The sequence below is a fragment of the Periplaneta americana genome, chromosome 12 (genome assembly GCF_040183065.1).
Source record: "Periplaneta americana isolate PAMFEO1 chromosome 12, P.americana_PAMFEO1_priV1, whole genome shotgun sequence".
Classification (NCBI taxonomy): domain Eukaryota; kingdom Metazoa; phylum Arthropoda; class Insecta; order Blattodea; family Blattidae; genus Periplaneta; species Periplaneta americana.
The window spans coordinates 78839322-78862594 of record NC_091128.1 but is presented as its reverse complement, the minus strand read 5'-3'; the positions used below and the strand labels follow the sequence as shown (position 1 = coordinate 78862594).

General features: G+C 36.8%; 1 protein-coding gene across 1 annotated transcript in view; it reads left to right on the top strand.

The window, feature by feature from the left end:
• Window positions 1-23273, top strand: part of LOC138710590 (very long chain fatty acid elongase 7-like) — a 113328-nt gene that overhangs the window by 81539 nt on the left and 8516 nt on the right. The window contains exon 7 of the mRNA XM_069841584.1: window positions 6260-6393. Coding sequence (XP_069697685.1) covers window positions 6260-6393 — 134 coding nt within the window. The remainder of the gene's footprint in view (window positions 1-6259; window positions 6394-23273) is intronic.

The window sequence follows — 23273 nt, the reverse complement described above, 5'->3', positions numbered from 1 at the left end:
ATGAGAAGTTAATGCTGAAAAAACAAAATGTCTACGAGTCAAACTGTTCATTATTACCAGGATAAATACAAATAATACTGAAATATATTAATCGAGTTTCAGTTATAGATCTCTCCTTTTGTGCAAGAGGTATCATATCAAAATATTTTATGAATGGCGGGGAAAATATAAATTTCAATAACTTTCTAGTGACAAGATATAGTGACAAGTACAAGCAAGTGTATCTGTGGCGATGCTAAGGAATCATTTATTGGAGATATACACTGTTATTAATTAAGAAAATGATCTATTTATATTTATTACAATGTTTTATCTTATAGGGTACATGCATCAGATGAATACAATAAAAATTAGTACCATATAATGCTAGTAACACTTAAAAAAATTATAATAAAATTTATCAAATATCATACAAACATTTTCACTTTATTTTTAAACTTAAGAATGTGTAAATTGCTTAGGTCTGGATTATTTTTCAATTCTGAATTGTATAGTCTTGGTCCATAATTCGTACTGTGTCTTAATCCAGCTGTAGTGTGGCATTTAGCTCTAGTGAATACCATGCAGAGCAGAAAGCTAAACGTGAGAGAATCTACCCTTCTGATGATAACAGGACGAAGATGTTCAGTTATTGCATCGCATTGTGACAAGTGACAAGTCCTGATGCCATAATTTTGAGCCACACTCCCATTGGTCTAGCATGGAATAGAAACACAATGGATCTCCTCGCCCAAAAAAGCTCAAGTTGCAAGGAAATGCAGGGAAAGTCATGTTATTATTTTTTACGAATGTTTAGGTCCATTGCTAGTGTAATTTCTAAAGCTTGAACAAATGATCAATTCCCAGAACTATACAGACATTCTTGGACATCTTAGAAAAGTATAAAGAATAAACGGCTAAACTTTTTGATAAGAAAAGGAATTTTACTCGTGGCAATGTTCGAGCTCACACTGTCAGATCTACAAGGGACGAGTTGCAAAGATTTAGCTGTGAAACACTACCACACTACCCCTTACAGCAGTGTTCTGCAACATTTTTCTACTCATGGCATACCCTAGATAGGCCTAGACTCAACACGGCACACCAAAATGTTAATCCTCTAAAAATATATATGATGTGACTCTCCTAATTAATTACGTAAGTTAATGTAATCAAATTTACTATTACTGTTGTTGTTGTTGTTATTATTATTATTATTATTATTATTATTATTATTATTATTCTAGACGCCAAAATCTTGATTATCAATTTTTTTGCAAAGTTATCAAGGGTGATATTGATTGTGAGTCTATCATAAACAATATCAGCCTTCGTATTCCTGCAAAGAGTTTAAGATTTCAAAAAAAAAATTTACAACAGAAATTCTAAATCATTTTCTCCAGTCTGTAGATGCATAAAATATGCCAATTCGCGTGGGCACAATTTAGATCTTTTTAAAGTATAGTTTCGTTTTTTAGTATTTACTGCCCTTGTTCTCAATTTTATTTTTGTATGTTTTTCTTGATTTAAGATATTATTAATTTATTTTTGCACCTTTGTATCTTCTGTTTGTGTATTGTGCCGAACTGTAATTGGCCTCTGGCTGTTGTTCAGCACACAAATATTAATAATAAATAATAAATAAATAAATTATTATTATTATTATTATTATTATTATTATTATTATTATTATAAAACAAAAATGGACTCTTGCATTTATTAACAATTTATGAACTTTAATTCACTGTAGAAAATACACATTTCTGTTACTAATATTAAAGTAAATAACTGTACTCATACTTTCAATGTGATACTTGGACCATGTTCTTCGTCTTATTGCATTTATCTTCAACCCATACTGCTCACAGCTGTCATTTAGTTCCAGTAGCATATCCTTTAGTATCATTTCCTCTTCTGCTAACAATGTCATATCATCAGCAAATCTTATGCACTTTATTCTTCCTCCTACTATCACTCCTCTCATGTTCTGAAAATAGTTCTTTACTAAATCCTCCAAATATATATTGAAGAGGGTAGGTGATAAAGGACATCCTTGACGTACTCCTCTCCCAATTTCACTTCCTTCTGACATTTCTTCTCCTATCCTTACTTTCTTTCACTCGTTTCATATAAAGATTATTGAACAGTCTTCTCTCTTTCCAATCCACACCAATTTTCTTTAGGATTCCCATCAGTTTATTTCAATCCACTCTGTCAAAAGCCTTTTCTAGGTCCACAAATATTACATACATTTCTTTATTCTTCTCTAGGTATCTTTCGCCGATTGTTTTTAGTAGTCCAATTGCATCTCTCGTACTTTTTTTCCTTCCTGAAGCCAAACTGCTCTTCTTCCAACTGTTCTTTCATCTTAGAATATAAACATCGATTCAGTATTCGCATGAGAATCTTTGCTCATGTAATATTAGACTGATAGTCCTGAACTCCTTATATTTCCTTTTCTTCGGTATTGGAATCAACACTGTCTCCGTAAAATCTTCAGACCATTCGCCTTTCTCATGTATTTCGTTGCATAATGATAGAATTTGCTTCTTTTCTTCACCCAGGCATTTCACTAATTCAATGGGGATTCCATCAACTCCTGTTGCTTTCCCATTCTTCATTTCCTTAAGCGCTAGTTCAACTTCTTCGCTTAAAATAGAAAATCCTTTTTTGTCTTTTGATATGGCTTCTTCGTCTTCTACATATAAGTCATCTGGACGATTCCTTGTCTCATATAACTCTTCTTCATATTTCATCCATCTGTTTAGTATTCCTTGTTTATCTGTTATTTCATTTCCATTTTCGTCCTCTATCAACCACATGGAGTTTATTTTCTTATTTGTGAAGTCCAAACATTTTACTTCACAGTACATTAAATCAGATCTTCCTTTTCTCTTTAGATCCTCTACTTCTTCACATTTCTCTTTCATCCAGTCTTCTTTTGCTTTATCAGTTTCTCTTCTTAGTTCGTTGTTTAGTTTCCTGTAGTTTCTTCTACCTCTTGATGTTTTTTCCATTTTCTCCTCTTCTCCATTTCTCCAACATTTTCCTTGTGACCCAAGGTTTCTTAATTCTCACACCTTCTGTATATCCTGTTATCTGTATACAACTTTTTAAATGAGTCCAGTACTCATTACTATTCTCAGGTGTGGATTCTAATGCAGCGACTTTCTCTTGAAAATTTGCTTTAAATTTCCTTCTGTCCTCTTCGTTCTTCAGTTTTTCCATGTTCATTTTCGTCACCTGTCTTCCTCTTATCATCTTCAAACGAATATCTACTTCGCCTATATCAGCAGGACATGATCTGAGTTAATATCCACTCCTGGTAGAGTCCTTGCATTTTTTAAGCAATTTCGGAATCTTTTCTGTACCAGTATATAGTTATCTGATATCTCCTTTCTTCCCTTGGGCATGTCCATGTGTATCTTCTTCGTTTATGTTGTTGGAATAATGTATTTCCAACAATCATTGCATTTCTTTTAGAGAAATTCAACAAATATTCTCCTCTATAATTTTTTTCCCCAATCCATATTTTCCAACTGTTCTTCCATCTTGTCCTTCGCCCATTAGGATTACGCATGCTCCTTCCTTCTCCTTCTCAACTATCTCTTCTATCTTGTCACAGCTTTCTTCCACTTCCTCGTCTGCTAATCCACTATGTGGCATATAAACTTGCACTAGCAGTAAGTTCATCGTCTTCCCTTTTAGTCTCACCATTATTATCCAGTCATCTACATAACTCACTGATATCACTTTATCTTTCACACATGGTCCCAGTAATACACCAACACCATGACTTCCTTTGCACTCACCATTTGAATAAAACAACCTAAATTCATCACTCACCAACTCATCACTATTTTCCCACCTCACTTCTGGTATTCCCATCACATCTATTTTGTTTCTTCTCATTTCTTCCTTTAAGTTTTCCAACCTACCTGCTTGCAGAAGAGTCCATACATTCCACATTCCAATCCTCAATCTTCTTTTCTTCTCTCTGTTGGGTTGCTTCATAATGTGTCCTTCCCCAGCATCCCCCTGCTGGACATCCGAATGGGGCATCCACACCTGTGGAGTAATGGTTAGCACGTCTGGCTGTGAAACCAGGTGGCCCGGGTTCGATTTCCGGTCAGGGCAAGTTACCTGATTGAGGTTTTTTCCGGGGTTTTCCCTCAACCCAATATAAGCAAATGCTGGGTAACTTTCGGTGCTGGACCCCAGACTCATTTCACTGGCATTGTCACCTTCATCTCATTCAGACGCTAAATAACCTAAGATGTTGATAAAGTGTCGCACAATAACCTACTAAAATAAAAACATCCGAATGGGGGGATAGTTTACTTCCGGAATCTTTTACCGTGGAAAGACTCATCATGCCAGGTTTGTAGTTTTTCTTGGGAAATATAAATGCGATAGCTTCCTGTTGTTTTCCGCACACCACTCTCTCTTTCGCATCTTAAAAAGATCCCAGGGGGCCCCAGCATGGAGGTGAGGAGAATGGATTTGACTAATTAGGTCCTCTGGACTTCACCGAAATTGACCGCAAGTGTTAAATATCAGATATATCAGGATTTTTTACCTGATCAGAGACTGGGAAATCCCAATTAGCATTTGCCTCCCACTGTGAATTATTCAATTTATATCTCTCTTATAAATCCTTCCATACATATGCCCAGAGGTTCACTGAAATCATAGAAAATACAATTTCTAACACAGATATTTCATTATTGGTTAGAAAAGGACACACACATAATATTTGTCCATGTATATATGTGATACATGAAATTAATCATTTCAGAAAAGTTTCCCTGATTCAACAACTGTTCGCATGCACATTATTTTCACATCACCATTCTCATCTACATTAATTTTGCAGATGGCTGCATACTTATGATTTGATATACAGTTTTTCTAGCCTTACTAATAAATTTCACTAGCACAACTGATTCTTAATTAATTTCATGCATTGCTGATGCTGTTGTTCCTGTACTATATTCTTGTAGTTTTCTGCAATCGTCATTTTCACACTCACTGTCTATCAGAGTCAGCATAGGGGTTAAATACGTTATATTTCACTAGTTCCGATAGATATGTAAAACCAATGATTAAGTTCCCCTTGAAATAATGCTTTCACTGCAGTCAGGTTAGTCATGCACTGTTCATTTTATAAATCAAAGCAGATGATCTCTAAAAGTTCTATACTATTAGAAGCAAAATACTGGGCTTTCGTGTTGATGGCAACTACAAAGAAGCTAAAATTTGTGTGAAATTTACACACTGTGTGGCATTTCATTTGACATAAGGGTATCCTTTGGTCGAAGTTAATAGAATTTTAATACATTTATTTTGTCTGATGGGTGTTCTGTTTCCAACACACTGTATGCTTCTTTGACAGTAACAGTCATGTGACGATTTTGTAGTAAACTCTCCTCTTACCAGTTTTAGAATGTTCACAGACATCTTCGATACCAGTGGCTTGCCGATTGATATGATCTTGAGCATAAATCTAACAACTATCATCTAAGTTAATAAGCGAATATACTTGCTTGGCCCTCTCTTCTGCCAGTATTAGGTATACTCGTACATTCCAGTATAAACTTGTTTACAACAGCAAATTTTCCTTCAGAATGTAAAAGAAAACTATCTTAACTCTACCTTATAAGTGGCTGCAGAGTCCTAAGTCTGAACAACAACGGACTTGTTTTTGTTCATTTTCAATATTATCGTTAAGGTTTTGCTGGTATTTTATTTTCTTTTCAGTTACTTTACATTTGTTTCCTTTTAATGCACTACTCGATTCTCTTACTTTTCTTCTAATTTTTTCCTGTCATCTTTATCCTTCTCTCTTTCCTTTTCTTTTTGACTTTCATACTTCCTTTTATCTTCTTTGAGCAAGTTCTACATCCTGTCAGCCGAATGTTGAACAGGGAAGGTGATAAAGGGCATTATTGTCGTACCCCTCTCCATATTCTACTTTCTTCAGACATTTCTTCTGTCCTGACTTTGACTCGATGTTTTATATAAAGATTACATAATAGCCTCCCTCTTCCCAATTCACACCAATTTTCTTCAAGATCCATATAATTTTTTTCTAATCCACTCTGTCAAAAGTTTTTTCCAGGACTGCAAATCAGTGTATACTACATTCACTCCTTTATTTTTCCTATGTATCTTTAGCCGATGGTTCACAGCAGTCCAATTGTATAACGCACAGGTTTGTTATCAGCATTCCAAAAGAATCCTGCATTGTGCATTTATTTCTCTTTGAACCATGTTTCAGGTGGTCATGCTACTTTTATCGGATTTTTAAACACTATAGTCCATGCCATCATGTATGCATACTACTTTATCACTGTGACATGGCCAGAACACAAAATTACCTGGATGAAGAAATCCCTCACTCAATTACAAATGGTAAGAATAGCTACTGTTTAGAAATAATGTATATTAATGTACACTTAGCGGCAAAAAGAATGGGCCAGCCGACAATTTCTAAGTTCCAGAGACATAACATTGCGCATGCTCGTCTCGTCAACGCCGTAGTTCACTAGGTAACACATAATTAAACCATTTAAATTTGCTGTATTTTGTTTAAGAGGCTAAAATATGTAATAAAATCGAATGGCGGGTTGATTCTAGATACATCAGGGCCCTTGAAGAGTGAAATAATAATAAAATTGATAAATACAAAATCAACAGGAGCGAATATGAACAGAAAAACCATGTATTATGCCGAACCGATATAAACAGTTGCAGTAGCGTAAGTTGTTACGGCATTGGTATATTGAACAAGTTAGTAGTAGTAGCTCAAGGTTCGAATCTCCCTCAGTCTTCTTTTTTTGTTGTTACAAATTTGCCATCATATGTGTCTCGCAAAGCTATAATTATGTGGCAATATATGGCCAAACTCTAATAAATAATAAACCTCCCTCTCTCTTTCAAGCAATACTGCTATCTGTTAATATAACGTTTTGTCTCGTCATTACGCTTGAAGATCGCACAGAAACAATAACTCATTGCTCTGGTTCGCAAAGGTTATTCTGTGTATGCTACTCTCTGACAGGACTTCGATTGGAGAAATGTCATTTTCTCCGACCAGGTAATTGTCTCCAGTAACATTCTGTGTATGCTATTCTCCGACAGGACTTTGATTGGAGAAATGTCATTTTCTCCTACGAGGTAATTTTCTCCAATAGCAATGACAGTACTGCCCTAGTTTATTGTATGAATGACCACCGATACGCTTTTCGTGAGGGTCGCATGTTGGGGGTGGATGTCATATAATGGGGCAGGACTTCTGGAACGCATCCACGGTCTGTTTACGGCAGAAGTCTATAAACACATTTTGGCAAATGTAATGATCCCTTCCACCCGAAAACGATATCCAGAAGGAACACTTTTCTTCCAGCAGGATAATCATCCGATACACACCGCCAACCGGATTCAAAGATGGTTTACGAGGAGGCGTGATGTCGACCCAGTCGACTGGCCTCCAAATTCACCAGATATGAATCCGTTTCAAAATTTGTGGGCTGCAGTCAAAAGGATCCTACACTCTAATTGGGCAGAAGAACCACCCATTCAGACACCTGAGGAATTGTGGGACGGAGTTGTAGATGCAAGGGAGAAGATGGCCAAGAATTTAGACCTGTTCCATAATCTTGTGGACTCCATACCACGCAGAATGAGGGCAGATGTTGACGCAGGTGGTTTGTGGACGAGATACTAGTCCCCAACACAGCCTTGTTTTGTTAATATATTAACAAATTGTTTGTTTTTGTTAACTTAATTATTTATTTGTGTTTGATATGCGTCCGATTTTTTAGGATGTGAAACAAGTATTTTTGTTTATACAGACCAGGTCTCACCTATTAAGCCCACAGGTGATGGGCAATAATATTTTTACCAGGCAGGCATAACGAAGTATGTTAACAAATGCCATTTCACATTTAAACTAATAAATTAAGTAAAAGTTAAAATAAAAAAAAAAATAATTTTACCATACCAGGAGGCGAACTCACAACCTCTGGTATGGATGTCAGACTTCTTACCACTGGGCCACACACTGCTCGTAAGGTTTATTACATTATAGACGGACGACTTTCAATGAAGAGACACCACAGCAATGCCTTGCACTGGGTTACGTTTACACGAGTGAACCGCGCGATAGAACTTAGCATTTCTATCAACCAAGAGTCGGCCCATTCTTTTTGCCGCTAAGTGTACATTTAATTTTGTAGTATAAAATTGTTTTTTCTTTTTCTTTTTCTGACAACATATCGCTGGCTAAATGTTACAAGGGTGTATGTAGTAATATTTCTGATATAGACATAGAACCTTGTAATATTGAGCCAGCGATATGTAATTGTTAATATTCATTGGTAAAAAATACTCACAGCAATAATAATATCTGTATCAATGATGATTGATGATGATGACGATATGACTAGCATGGAGTGGGTCAGTTCTTGACTTGCTCAAGTCTCAATTCATAAATATGCTAGTCTTTTGATTGATATTACTTATTTTCCTCTGTCTTGCTCAGAAGACTGGGGTAACATTCAAATCATTTTGATACCTATAGTTTGTTTCTTTCATTTGATTTTCATACTATATGTACTAGTATTTAACTTAATACATTTGTATTATTTAAACCTAGAACTAGTCTTTAGTACTTTGTTATTTTTTAAATTATTCATTTTGATATGTTTATATTACGAAATGATCCAGTTGGCAGTTAACCACCACACAGCAGTGACGCCAACAGTAGTTAGCCATTGGCTATAATGTTATTCAATCGAGCACATGTTTTCATATTGTCAAGAAGTGAGTGTTTCTAGCCTTTCTTTGTGATCACTAGACTTCGTTGAATTGAATTGAGTTGTGACCGGTCCAAATAGACAGAGCAGCTACAGCTAATGTATACTTATGTAAGCACTTGTTTTTGCATTACTGTGGTTGAAACAGTCAAAGCTTAACATTTGTTCAGTGCAGACAAAAATTCAATCAAACATGCCACAATGAGAGTGTTGCTATTCCAAATAATATTTTCTCCTGGAATACCCTTACCCCCGCAGCCAGTCTTGACCCGTTGGAAAACGTGGTTGGATGCTGTTAATTATTATGCAGAATATTACGGCAAAATAATGGAGGTAATTGATGCATTGGATAGCACAGACAGTTCCACTGTTGCAGCTGTAAAATCATTGCCTTCTGAACAGCTATTGGAAGATACTCTGTTCATTGATTCTAATTTTAAAATCGTGTCCAAAAGCATCATCCTATTAGAATCGTCTAAACTACAACTCTCAGAAGCCCTTAATATAGTGTATAAAGTATCACAAACCGTTATCCAAAATAACAATTAACTAATTTCAGGAAAAGTGAAATGTAAGTTGAGAAACATTATTGCTAAAATTCTGCCTATTTACAACTTCGTATTATAAATGATGTACTATCAGGTCACGACAAGACGTCTGAAATTGGTGTACTAAAAAGTAGTGACTTTCCGTTCTTTAAATATGCTCCTATTACATCGTGTGATGTTGAACGTACATTTTCCCAATATAAAAACTGTTTGAGTGACCATCGGAGAAGGTTCACTTTGGCAGTCGCTCAAAATGTACATAACTCTTCACGACACATATTCAAGGATGATGTGAGTATATTACATTAAATTTTAAGAGTTAATATATCTCACTACAAAATAATTGTGTATTTACATATTTAGACATTTCCTACTTCAATGATCATTCATTATATTTCATGAATGCAGAATACAAGTTTTATTGTAACCGCAGTATACTGCTCAGTGTTTACATCAGAGGCATACTCCGTCCGTCGCACGTCCCCTTCTCATACAGTCTATACCGCGAGCATAGTAAACCTTACGATTCTCATGGCAATTCCACGAAGTCTAGTGATCACAAAGCGACATGGACCAATTTAAGTAAGTTACTCCATTCCATAGAGTTTTCATATATAGTTCATATTATGAATTTAAGTATTCAATTACATAAAGAGTTTTCATATACAATTCATATGTGTTGGCATTGAAGTTCAAAGTTCAATTCCTTGGCATTAAGGTTCTGTGTTATGCAGGAGCGGCCGGTACTTATGTGCTTATGTGCTACAGCACTTAATAAAAGTAAGAGAGAAAAATATGTTTTGTTTTAAAAACCTCAAATATATTTGTTTAATTTTAATAGTTACCATATGAGGCTATCAAATGCAAAACTGGCCTTATCCAGGTAAAGTGATTTGTCAGAAAACAGGAAAAACCGTTATGGATATGGGCAGTTTTGCATTTGATAGTAGTTTTCTGAGCTCTATGGAAGGGGAATTAGACAAGATTTGCACAAACCGACTATATCAGTAGATAGAGAGCTGCAAGAAGTACAAAATCCCATATGTAACTTTTTTTTTTTTTTTAATTTTGGATAAGGCGAGTTTTGCACTTGATAGCCTCATATATTTCCATTCTATATTGTTAAAGCATTTGAATTGTCTGCCTTGATACGTTTCATCATTCACTCTCCACTGTAGTGCGAGATGTGCTAAGCACAGGAAAGATGTCGACATGGAGAAATGCATGTGCTTCAGTTACTCCTTTCACTTCCCCACAAGCACCGAAAACCTCTTCAAACTGCTGTCCCTTCTGTGCTCACCAAAGAGTAGCCAGAACAGAATAGCCAACTTATGTATTTAGTACCTAAAAACTTCATTTATTAAAAATGTATTTAAATATGAAACATTTATTTTTTCTATTAGAAATGTGGTTTCTAGCCATTGTTTTCAATTCTTCTAGTTCATAAAATTAGACATATATCCAGGTTGATGGCATTTAAGTGTGCTTAAATGCGACAGGCTCATGTCAGTAGACTTACTGCCATGTAAAAAAACTCCTGCGGGACAAAATTCCAGCATACCGGCCACGCTGATATAACCTCGGCAGTTGCGATCATCGTTAAATAAAACATAACATTTTTCAATACTAAGGTGATAGACAAGTTCGCCAACATGAAGGAGAATGGACTTTAATTTTAGTTATTAGGATGAGTGCTATTATTATTATTATTATTATTATTATTATTATTATTATTATTATTATTATTATTATTATTATTATTGTACATACATTTAAAAAGTCACGAGCCGCCACTGGTGTTATGTAAGCTAGTGAATACTTTTGGGAAATGGAAAGAGTTAAAGATAAAAGGCTTATACAAGAGTGGTAAATACTAACATAGGAAACTTTGAATGATATTGACGTTTGACGAGAAATTTCCCTAACCAGTCACTTAAAAATGTGTCTTGAAATAAATTAATGTTTCATATCGCCGGCTTAGGACCAGGGAAACAAGAAAAACTAGTTCACAAGGAATTGATTTGCTCTAGCTCTGTGTTGTTTAGAATTTAGAACCTAAAATCTTTACTGAGTAAATATTTTAACTTTTCTCGATGAACTGTAGTGAGTCTAATTTTAATATGATCATTAATTTCCATAAAATATTATCATTTTCTATAATTTAATAGAGATAAGCTGTTGGAAGGGTTTCAAGCCAAAGGTGACTATCCCTCAAAATTAAAAAAAAATTACATTCACGCACACGCGTGGACACGCACACGCACACACACACACACACATACTCACTCACTCACTCACTCACTCACTCACACACACACACGTATTTAACTTCCTAGAGGACTGAAGTCAGGTCTATAAGTTAGGGACATCTTTAACCATCCATAAACGTTAGTGAACGTTTTTGCAGCTGTACAAGGACCGTTAAAGGTTAAAGAACTATAAAATGTTTTTGCAACCTAGCATTAAAATCGATGTAAGCCATACTATATACGATTATAACGCCAGATAATTAAGCAATCCTTCAGATATGCATAATGAAATTTTCATAAAATAAGTAAATTTATTTTTTCAACAACTGTATGCTAAAAAGCAAATTATGTGACACTCATTTTAGTTTGAAAAATATGTTTATTTTTTTTATCCCAGATATAATTAACATCTTCAACTTGAAAATAAAATATCGATCTCTTTTATGCCATACATGACTAACATTTTCAGTGCTTTCAAAACAAGACTTCTTAAATAAGAAGTTAATATTTCTCCTACTGTATTTTCCATTAGACACTTGTAGGTTCCAAATAAACATTGTGTGGATACAAAAACTTTGCTGTAAAAACTTGCTTCCTTTACCCTTCAATATCTCCACACCTCTTCCTTATGGCTTAGTCATCTTTGGGTTGAAACCCTTCATTTTAACATATTTTTGCCTCGTTGTAGTTACGCTTCTTTATTAGAGAAAATCATAGAAACAATGAAAAATAGAAAACAATGTACACAATGGAATTTCAATCTATAATTATGTAAGTAGACCCTAATTGTAACCAGTGGCGGCTCGTGACCAAATTATTTGGCAGGACACAACTTAAAACACTAATATTAGATTAATTGAACCCATAGGTTCCTCACTACACGAACATAGGCTTGCCATACTGAATAATTGCTGAATATTTCAATAGCAAAATGTATGCGTTATACACTAACCTTTCTATTTTTAGATGAAGTCCATTCTTCGATTCTTAGTTCGTACACATACTTCGATAACTCGTTGGTTGAAGTTAGGAATCAAATGCACCATTTTACTCTCAATTGAAAGCAATGCTAATGCTGTCAGTCCAGAGTCCGTGGATACCCAGAGTAGCGCAATCGGCCGCCATTGTTATTCCTTTTCAACACGCTTGGGATATGAACATTTAAAGTAAAACTCAATTTAGGCCAGTGTTCATGGCCCTTAAAATTAAAAATATTTGATTCTGATATAGGCTACACAAGCTACATTCATTCTCTATACAACTATATATGTCAAATAGCGCGCGCTGGATTAACAATGGCCGATTTCCGGCGCAAAGGATTGCGGTACTCTGGATATCCACGGACTCGGTGTCAGTCTTTCTTGGCGCGAATTCTGCTGTCGAAATCTAATTATCTTCGAATTAGTTCACTAACTTTATTCATATTGAAATGAACAAATACACAAGCACACAACGAACACTAATGTAACTAACTTCACACTTAAAATAGAAAGGAAGAGAATTATTAATAACACTCAGAATTTTATTATTGCCGCTACGAATACAAACTCGGGAACCAATAACGTGTATTTCGTACGGTTGTCAATGTTGCCAGCACTCTTAATAAAAAAAGTAGCTTACCATAATTTTGAATATAGCTAAACTTCTATATTAACAATGTTAAACGGTTTAATTTTAATAGCTAAATTAATCGGAAAACATAGTAAAGCATTGCCTCTGATATGAAATATAGCAATTATAGTAACTAATTTAAAATAACTAGATATAGCTACAGAACAGCTAAGCTGGCAACTTCGGGCCATGACAGTGTTACCATCATACTTCTATACGTAACGTCGTCCTCATCGCGTTCGACATTTTAAAACCATTTACGCATGTGCACAGGATGACCACGCGAATGATTGAGCCCTGGCCGACGCTTCCTCTCTCATCTTCTCGACCCCGCATCCCTCACCTCACACCGCCCTTATTGCATTTGAAACTCTTGGTTATCTGTGCGCATGTGCAAAGGATGGGCACTAGAAGTACGGTGCCCGAGCCAGATGTTTCCACGATTTAACTCGCTCGACATAGCTGAAAGCATTCACATTTCACAGTATGTTTATACCTGAATGGAAGCTCTTACATCATTAAGTTTTGAGCCGATAATTTTAAGCAAAAATTGCTTTATTTTTCTGTGGGAAAATAAAACGAATGGGAGAGCACGTGTCCATGTGCCCCTTAATGCGAGTGCCACTGATTGTAACATTACATAATTAACTTTACCATAGACACAACCATGCAATTTAGGATAATAAATTATTATTTAATTATAGTAATAAGAATATTAAACAACTATGGTATGGAAAATATTACAAAACATGGTTTCATTAGATATTCTAAGAAAACATTCTTTCATCAAACTGACAATGGCACAGATCTATTCGTTCCAAATCACTCTCATCATCAATCTGAACTCTATGCCTTGGAGACTTGTAGCAATAGTAGTAGGGGTTCCTTATCATTCCTGTTTCACACAACTCAGGAAGGTCCTTGTATTGTTCTTCTTGAACTGGTAGGAATTCAAGATAAGCTGGTTTCAGTGCTATATCATTTATGGAAACATTACGACCCCTTGATTACCTTCATTTTCTTGAAAGATTCCTCCTCAAGGGAATATTTAAAGAGAATGTGCTCAAAATCATCTTTCCTGAATTGTAGCCATTTTATCTTGAGCCAGTTAACGTCTTCTCCTTCTGTATCCACTTTTTTTTATTTTTCACAGAGTGTTTCCTAATTTCAGAGAAATCTAAAACTGACTCTGGTCCGAATAATTTCAAGGGAAAAATTGTTCCGGGGCCGGGTATCGATCCCGGGACCTCTGGTTGAACGTACCAGCGCTCTGCCACTGAGCAATCCGGGAACTCTACCCGACACCATCTCAACTTTCCCCTTTATATCCACACAACTCGCGTGGGCTGACGAAACGCCAGAGACCCACATCGAGTGCACACAAACTCTGTGTGACTTGAAATTGTGGTTTTCTGTTAATGTACACAGTGACGTATATATTATGCAAATCTAATCTTTCAGTTAAAGCTTCCTGTAAAGCAAATTTGAATAATTTCAAGGGAAAAATTGTTCCGGGGCCGGGTATCGATCCCGGGACCTCTGGTTGAACGTACCTGCACTCTGCCACTGAGCTACCCGGGAACTCTACCCGACACCGTCTCAACTTTCCCCTTTATATCCACACAACTCACGTGGGCTGACGAAACGCCAGAGATAAAGCTTCCTGTAAAGCAGATTTGAATAATTTCAAGGGAAAAATTGTTCCGAGGCCGGGTATCGATCCCGGGACCTCTGGTTGAACGTACCAGCACTCTGCCACTGAGCTACCCGGGAACTCTACCCGACACCGTCTCAACTTTCCCCTTTATATCCACACAACTCACGTGGGCTGACGAAACGCCAGAGACCCACATCGAGTGCACACAAACTCTGTGTGACTTGAAATTGTGGTTTTCTGTTAACGTACACAGTGACGTATATATTATGCAAATCTAATCTTTCAGGTAAAGCTTCCTGTAAAGCAGATTTGAATAATTTCAAGGGAAAAATTGTTCCGAGGCCGGGTATCGATCCCGGGACCTCTGGTTGAATGTACCAGCACTCTGCCACTGAGCTACCCGGGAACTCTACCCGACACCGTCTCAACTTTCCCCTTTATATCCACACAACTCACGTGGGCTGACGAAACGCCAGAGACCCACATCGAGTGCACACAAACTCTGTGTGACTTGAAATTGTGGTTTTCTGTTAACGTACACAGTGACGTATATATTATGCAAATCTCATCTTTCAGGTAAAGCTTCCTGTAAAGCAGATTTGAATAATTTCAAGGGAAAAATTGTTCCGAGGCCGGGTATCGATCCCGGGACCTCTGGTTGAACGTACCAGCACTCTGCCACTGAGCTACCCGGGAACTCTACCCGACACCGTCTCAACTTTCCTCTTTATATCCACACAACTCACGTGGGGTGACGAAACGCCAGAGACCCACATCGAGTGCACACAAACTCTGTGTGACTTGAAATTGTGGTTTTCTGTTAACGTACACAGTGACGTATATATTATGCAAATCTAATCTTTCAGGTAAAGCTTCCTGTAAAGCAGATTTGAATAATTTCAAGGGAAAAATTGTTCCGAGGCCGGGTATCGATCCCGGGACCTCTGGTTGAACGTACCAGCACTCTGCCACTGAGCTACCCGGGAACTCTACCCGACACCATCTCAACTTTCCCCTTCATATCCACACAACTCACGTGGGCTGACGAAACGCCAGGGACCCACATCGAGTGCACACAAACTCTGTGTGACTTGAAATTGTGGTTTTCTGTTAACGTACACAGTGACGTATATATTATGCAAATCTAATCTTTCAGGTAAAGCTTCCTGTAAAGCAGATTTGAATAATTTCAAGGGAAAAATTGTTCCGAGGCCGGGTATCGATCCTGGGGACCTCTGGTTGAACGTACCAGCACTCTGCCACTGAGCTACCTGGGAACTCTACCCGACACCGTCTCAACTTTCCCCTTTATATCCACACAACTCACGTGGGGTGACGAAACGCCAGAGACCCACATCGAGTGCACACAAACTCTGTGTGACTTGAAATTGTGGTTTTCTGTTAACGTACATAGTGACGTATATATTATGCAAATCTAATCTTTCAGGTAAAGCTTCCTGTAAAGCAGATTTGAATAATTTCAAGGGAAAAATTGTTCCGAGGCCGGGTATCGATCCCGGGACCTCTGGTTGAACGTACCAGCACTCTGCCACTGAGCTACCCGGGAACTCTACCCGACACCGTCTCAACTTTCCCCTTTATATCCACACAACTCACATGGGGTGACGAAACGCCAGAGACCCACATCGAGTGCACACAAACTCTGTGTGACTTGAAATTGTGGTTTTCTGTTAACGTACACAGTGACGTATATATTATGCAAATCTAATCTTTCAGGTAAAGCTTCCTGTAAAGCAGATTTGAATAATTTCAAGGGAAAAATTGTTCCGGGACCGGGTATCGATCCCGGGACCTCTGGTTGAACGTACCAGCGCTCTGCCCCTGAGCTACCCAGACTCTGGTCCATTTCAACAATTTCATAAGGCTTTCTTTTGCATGCCAGTCTTACTATAATATAAAATCAAGAAGGATCGGAAATATTAATGTCAGTTTGCTTTCTTTCTTTCTTTCTTTTTTCTTTCTTTCTTTCTTTCTTTCTTTCTTTCTTTCTATTAAGGGCATGAATGCTATCCACTTCCATTTGGCTGTGTTCAGGTTCAAACCTTTTTTGATTAATTATAGGAACGTCGAGAACTTGTACAAAATTCAATAATAATGCTGCAACAGTTACGTTATGGTTTTATCCACCACACATGTCTGACATTAATGTAATTTCCTTCCCATCTGATGAATTGTTTATACTCTTAAATAGACAAGATGCTACTGTACTTCATTGGAACCCCTCTTCGCCATACCTTCATGCCAGTAATGACAACAAACTTTACTACTTACGTACATTTTCCTGTAATTAACATTATACCACAAGCAAAATGAACTTAACTGCTGTCTTCAGAAAAAATACAGCTCACAACAATGAAAATAGATTGGACAAGAAAAATAATGCAGATGCGAGCTGCTTAATCTATTAATATAATGCGCAAAACAATAATGTTAATGACAGAAGCTGGGTAAGTTTTGGTGCTGGACCCCGGACTCATTTCACCGGTATTATCACCTTCATTTCATTCAGATGCTAAATAACCTAGATGTTGATACAGCGTCGTAAAACAACCTAATAATAATAATAATAATAATAATAATAATAATAATAATAATGACAGAATAGTGTAACGGTCAATACCCTAGTATCTTGTGAGCTATCTCAATTCTTTCTTTTAGAAGCAATACACGGTGATTCCAAAAGGACTATACAACTTTGTTAGCTTATAGAAATTTATTTAGAAAACATACAGATTTGGTTTTAATACCATGTAATAGCAAAACTCACCAAGTTTTCACTCGATGTGGTTCGGTTTGCTGCAGACATCGCAACTGAACTCAATTACTTTCCAAACTTGCTGCGGCATATCCGGCATCACTAACTCAACTGTGGCGGTGATTCGGATTCTGAGCTGAGCGAGATTGGCAGGTAAGGGTGAAACGTACATTTGATCTTTAAGGAATCCCTATAAAAATAAATCAAGCGGTGTCAAGTCGGGGGACTGAGATGGTCATGATGTCGGTCCTCCATGACCAATCCACCGACCAGGAAACCTCAAATCGAGAAAATCACGGACGTTTTGGAGGTAGTGTGGAGGTGCACCATCCTGCTGAAATTGGATTTCCCCTTCTTGATTATCTTCATCTATCTGCAGGATGAGAAAATTTTGTAGCATACCAGATAGACAAAACCATTGATAGTTTTTTCTTGGAAGAAAAAGGGACCATACACTTTTGTTTTACTTAAGGCATAAAACACGTTTACTTTTGGGCTGTCAGGAACATGTTGCAGATGGAGCTGTGGAGGTTCAAAGCCCCAGATCCTGCAGTTATGGGTATTTACTTTACCAGTGATGTGGAATGTCGACTCGTCGCTAAAGATCATGTGCTTTTCAATAACGTCTTATATTCTTCAGTCCTACCAAACATTTCTACACAGAAATCCCGTCGACCCATGTTATCTTCATTAGTAATGTGTGGCACCATCGTAAATCAGTAATCACCCTGGGTGACAGAGTTGGTATAGCGGTGGTCTTCTGTGCCCGAGGTTGCGAGTTCGATCCCTGCCTAGGTCAGGTCGATGGCATTTAAGTGTGCTTAAATGCGACAGGCTCATGTCACTAGATTTAGTGGCATGTAAAAGAACTCCTGGGGGACAAAATTCTGGCACATCGGCGATGCTGATATAACCTCTGCAGTTGCGAGCGTCGTTAAATAAACCATATATATATATATATATATATATATATTCGTAAATCAGTATGGTTTTAAGTGAAAACGTTTCTTTAAAATGCGCCAAACGTTTGGATGTGGAATCCCAGTCTCACAAGAGAAGCATACTGTGTTGATTTTCTAGGACTTCTAACAAAGCTTTCCTTCACTTGTTCGACCACAGCATCAACCACATGCGGACATGCGGGAGATTTGGCATGGGTAATAGAATAGCCAGTCACAACAAAAGTACAGTGCCAAGAATAAATTTTTGCCCTGGTAGGAGGATCCTTGCCATACTGGGTACGAAATCTACGCTAAACCACTGTGGCAGATTTCGTTTCTTCAAACAAAAAGACACAGCGAGCTCACTCTGCACCTGTGAAAGCAGCCATTTTGAAATGAATTACGTTAGCGCACACAGTGACAGAACTAGGTACTACAAAGCTATGTCAGTGAAAATTTGATGAGTTTTATCAGATGTCATTGCAACCAACTTCGTATGTTTTCTAAATAAATTTCTATAAGCTTACAAAGTTGTATAGTTATTTTGGAATACCGTGTATAGCATAACTTGAGATGCGATAGTAAGGCTCTAACAGAAATACAATAAATTCAGTTACTCTATAAGTTCATTTTAAAAAATATTTATCATACACTTACACTATTTTGACAGTAAACGTAATGCAATCCAAAGAATCTAGAACATTAAATACGCTATTTTAGCTATTTTTGTAGATATGCTATCCTGGTCCTAAGCCGGCGATATGGCTCCACGTAAAAGACTACCATTACCATAAGTCTAGCTAGTTATTGAAGTTAAAACTGTATAAAATTATTGGACTTGGTAACTACAATCTGTGATGATTCTGAACTGAGGAATTCCTTTGCAGAACGAAAAGTTACATTTGTTCAGATCAAATTTCTGCATACGTACTTAAAGGACAAAACTAAAACTCTTTCGAACATTTTATTATCATAATACACTGCTCTCTTAAATTGACTAAGCATATTGGGAATTCAGTCAATAGCTTTTCCAAAACAGGCTTTGAAATGTTTCATATGAAACCATTTTTATCTCGCAAAAGAAGCAAAAGTATGCAAAATTGTATTAAACTTTTTCGTTTTAAATATCTTAAAAAAAACCCTCTGAAATTAATGATATTACTTATAGTTCATTCTGTATGTCTTGTGCTTTGGTTGTCCAATTTTCATATTCATATAAAAAGTTAAAAAGATAAGTTGTATAATTTTATTCTAGCTTACTTGAAGTTTTTTTAAATTTTATTTAAAATCATTACTTATAATAACCAACCAACCAATCACATGACTTGAAGCATAACCTAAGTTATGCATCTTTTTTATCACATCAAAAGAGGTGTTTGCCTTGTCAGGTTTCCAGATAAAACATGAGGAGGCCAGCCTCCAATAATACAAAATCATTATAATAAAAATATTGTATGAATACAACAGACATGATTAGATTAATTGGTTTTGATCTTCTGAAAGGAAATTGTTTGAATTCATCTAATAGAAACTTCAGCACAATAGACATTTCAATATAATTTTTAATGATCGACGGAGTGGAGTTACGTTGGCTTATTGAAAGGCTGAATTGTTGCCATGACTTCTTGTATTGAACATACTATTTGAGGGCAGCAATGAACCTGTGGGTTCCTTAAAAGCCATTTGTAAGTAAGTAAGTAATAACGACACTTGCTTAAAAAGTCCTTAAGTTCTAGTAGAAAGTTTTGGATGTTAAAAGAACGGAACAATTTATGAAGTTCATATAATTCTGTCTGTAACAGTTGAGGTGTTGACGTAGATGCTGATTGAGAATTAATTGGTAGACACTATTTTAGCCCAAGTTGAAGTTGAGACCGAAGATGATGGGGATTGCATTCTGAGTCCACTTTGTAGTATTGGTTTTGGCGTGGTGAGGTTAACGTATGAAATAACTGTGGGCATTGACGATAACTCACAGTATGTTTATTTCCACAATTTGCACATAGATCTTCATGTTGTGGACTTATCTAGGACAATTAGCTATAGCATGCTCATCTGCCCACTTAACACATTTACTTTGGTCATGACACCCTGTAACCACATGACCAATAGCCTGACATTTGTAACACTCACATATAGATGGTTTAGGTCGATAGAGTTCAACAGTCATTTTAATATTAAATAGTCTTGTACATTCACCAGCAGACGAATTTTTTAAGGTTACAATCCAAATAGGAAGTTTCGAAGCTTCTTTGAAATCAGTTGATTTTGAGGTAAATTGACGAACAGATTGAACTGGATAGTTCAAAACTAGAAGTTCTTGGTAAATTTCTTCTTTGGAAATTGTAGGTGGCAGTCGTTTAATGACATATTTTAATGGCCTTTCTGATGGTGAAATAAACGTATGAAATTCAAAGTTTTCAGAAATCTAGTGTTTAGTTAATTTGTTGTGGGCCTCTACTGTTTTTGGATGAATTTTTAATCCATCAATAGTAAATGTACATGTGAGGCTAGGGTCACTTGTAATGCTTATAGACATTTTAATGAAAGACAAATGAATGTTTACCTTTTTGACTACAATCGGTGATAGTTTAATGGGCCTCAATGAAGACGAAGTCTGGGCTTGAGTATTGAGTAATACCTAGAATATTGTTTCTGATATTGATTTTTATATTGCTGCTGATGATGCTCTTGTTGTTCCTCCTGCTGGTGATGATGATGTTGTTTCTGCTGCTGCTGATGATGATCTTGTTGTTCCTGCTGCTGCTGATGATCATCATCATCTTGTTCCTGCTGCTGATGATGCTGCTGCTGTTGTTCCTGCTGCTGATGATCATCTTGTTGTTCCTGCTGCTGATGATGATGATGTTTCTGCTGCTACTGATGATCTTGTTCCTGCTGCTGCTGATGATGATGCTGTTGCTGTTGTTCCTGCTGCTGATAATGATGATGTTGCTTCTACTGCTGCTGCTGATCTTGTTGTTCCTGCTGCTGCTGTTCCTGCTGCTGATGATGATGATCATCTTGTTATTCCCGCTGCTTTTGATGATACTGCTGCTGTTCCTGCTGCTGCTGATGATCATCTTGTTGTTCCTGCTGCTTCTGATGATGATACTGCTGCTGTTGTTCCTGCTGCTGCTGATGATCATCATCTTGTTGTTCCTGCTGCTTCTGATGATGATACTGCTGCTGTTGTTCCTGCTTCTGCTGATGTTTATTATTAACGGGAAGATTATCATAATTGGAGAGTGTGTTAAGCCGGGAATACACAGACATGCCGCGGCAGTAATGCAACAAGGGCCGAACAGAATTCGAGGCTTCGTTCGCTCGTTTGTACGCGATAAATTATGTCCAGTCTTGTGTAATCCTGGTGATATTGACTATTATAATAAAAACAAAGGAACGTGCCAGTGAACATTCAAGATTCGATAGGGCTCCAAAACGAGCAAAAAAGCAGGATGATAGTACAGAATTACTGGCAACCACCGTTGGAATTATGCAGGTTAATTTTTTTAATTGGTTATTTTTATGACGATCTATCAACTACTAGGTTAGATCCTATTTAGAGTTAATGGAATTTGTGATAGCAAATTGGCAATTGACGAGATGAGACTGAGGCTTCGCCATAAATTACTTGACATTTATCTTACGGTTGAGGAAAACCTCGGAAAAACACAATTGTGTAATCAGCCCAAGCGGGAATCGAACCCATGCTTGAGCGCAGTCCCAGATCAGCAGGCAAACGCGCTACCGCCTGAACTATGCCAATGGCTTCTGGGAGGTTAAAGATCACTGTTGAACAATATGAAGTGAAATTATTTTGTACTTTCCTTTCATCGAAAATAATAGCATATCATGCGACTACTAGGAAAGGGATTCAGCAAGCTGTTCATGACATTCAGGTGAAAGCAAAATGTAACTTCTTTGAAATGCCAACTTACTATGGACAAGAACGTTTTCATTCATCTGCACCTTCATTTGATGCCTTATTCCCAAATGGCTTATCCTAGACAACTTAATCAATTACTCCCTCAACTCCCTATGCTTCAGCTTCCGAACTACAGCAACATCCTCCGACTCAAGTCTTCTAAAGCCTATTTTTAATGACAAAATCTCCAATCCCATTTTTACTGCACTACACCCTGATACTTTCGAATTTGAATCAAACTCTCTTGGCTTTCCCTAACATCATCCAGCCAAAACTCCGTCTCCAGAATTTTCATCACATAGGCTACTCTGATAGTCAAAACCAGCTTGTTGTATATATTTTGCATTCCTGTGTTTTATATGAAAATAATTTTCTTTGGCTGATTTAAAATGCTCGTTTTGACTGTACACTTAAATTAAAAACTTCATTTGGCAATCAAACTTTGATTACTCGAAAAAGAAAATGTTTGTAGTTTTATTGTACGTGTTTCTTTATTACAATGCGACTTCGAAATAATATTGATTTTTCTTGGTGTGATATTTCGAATTTTTTAACTGTAATTATCTCAATGTTTCATTATTTGTATTGCAATTAAAATATTCCCATTAAAGAAGCACATTATGTTGGTACTATGATGATAACTCATCTTGATATTTTTCTTTAATGCACTGACAATTGCTGGGCAAACTTCTTGGATTATTTCTCCAATAATCTGTTTTTAAATTCGAAAAAAGTATTGAAGGTTTGTAAACGAATCCCCTGTCA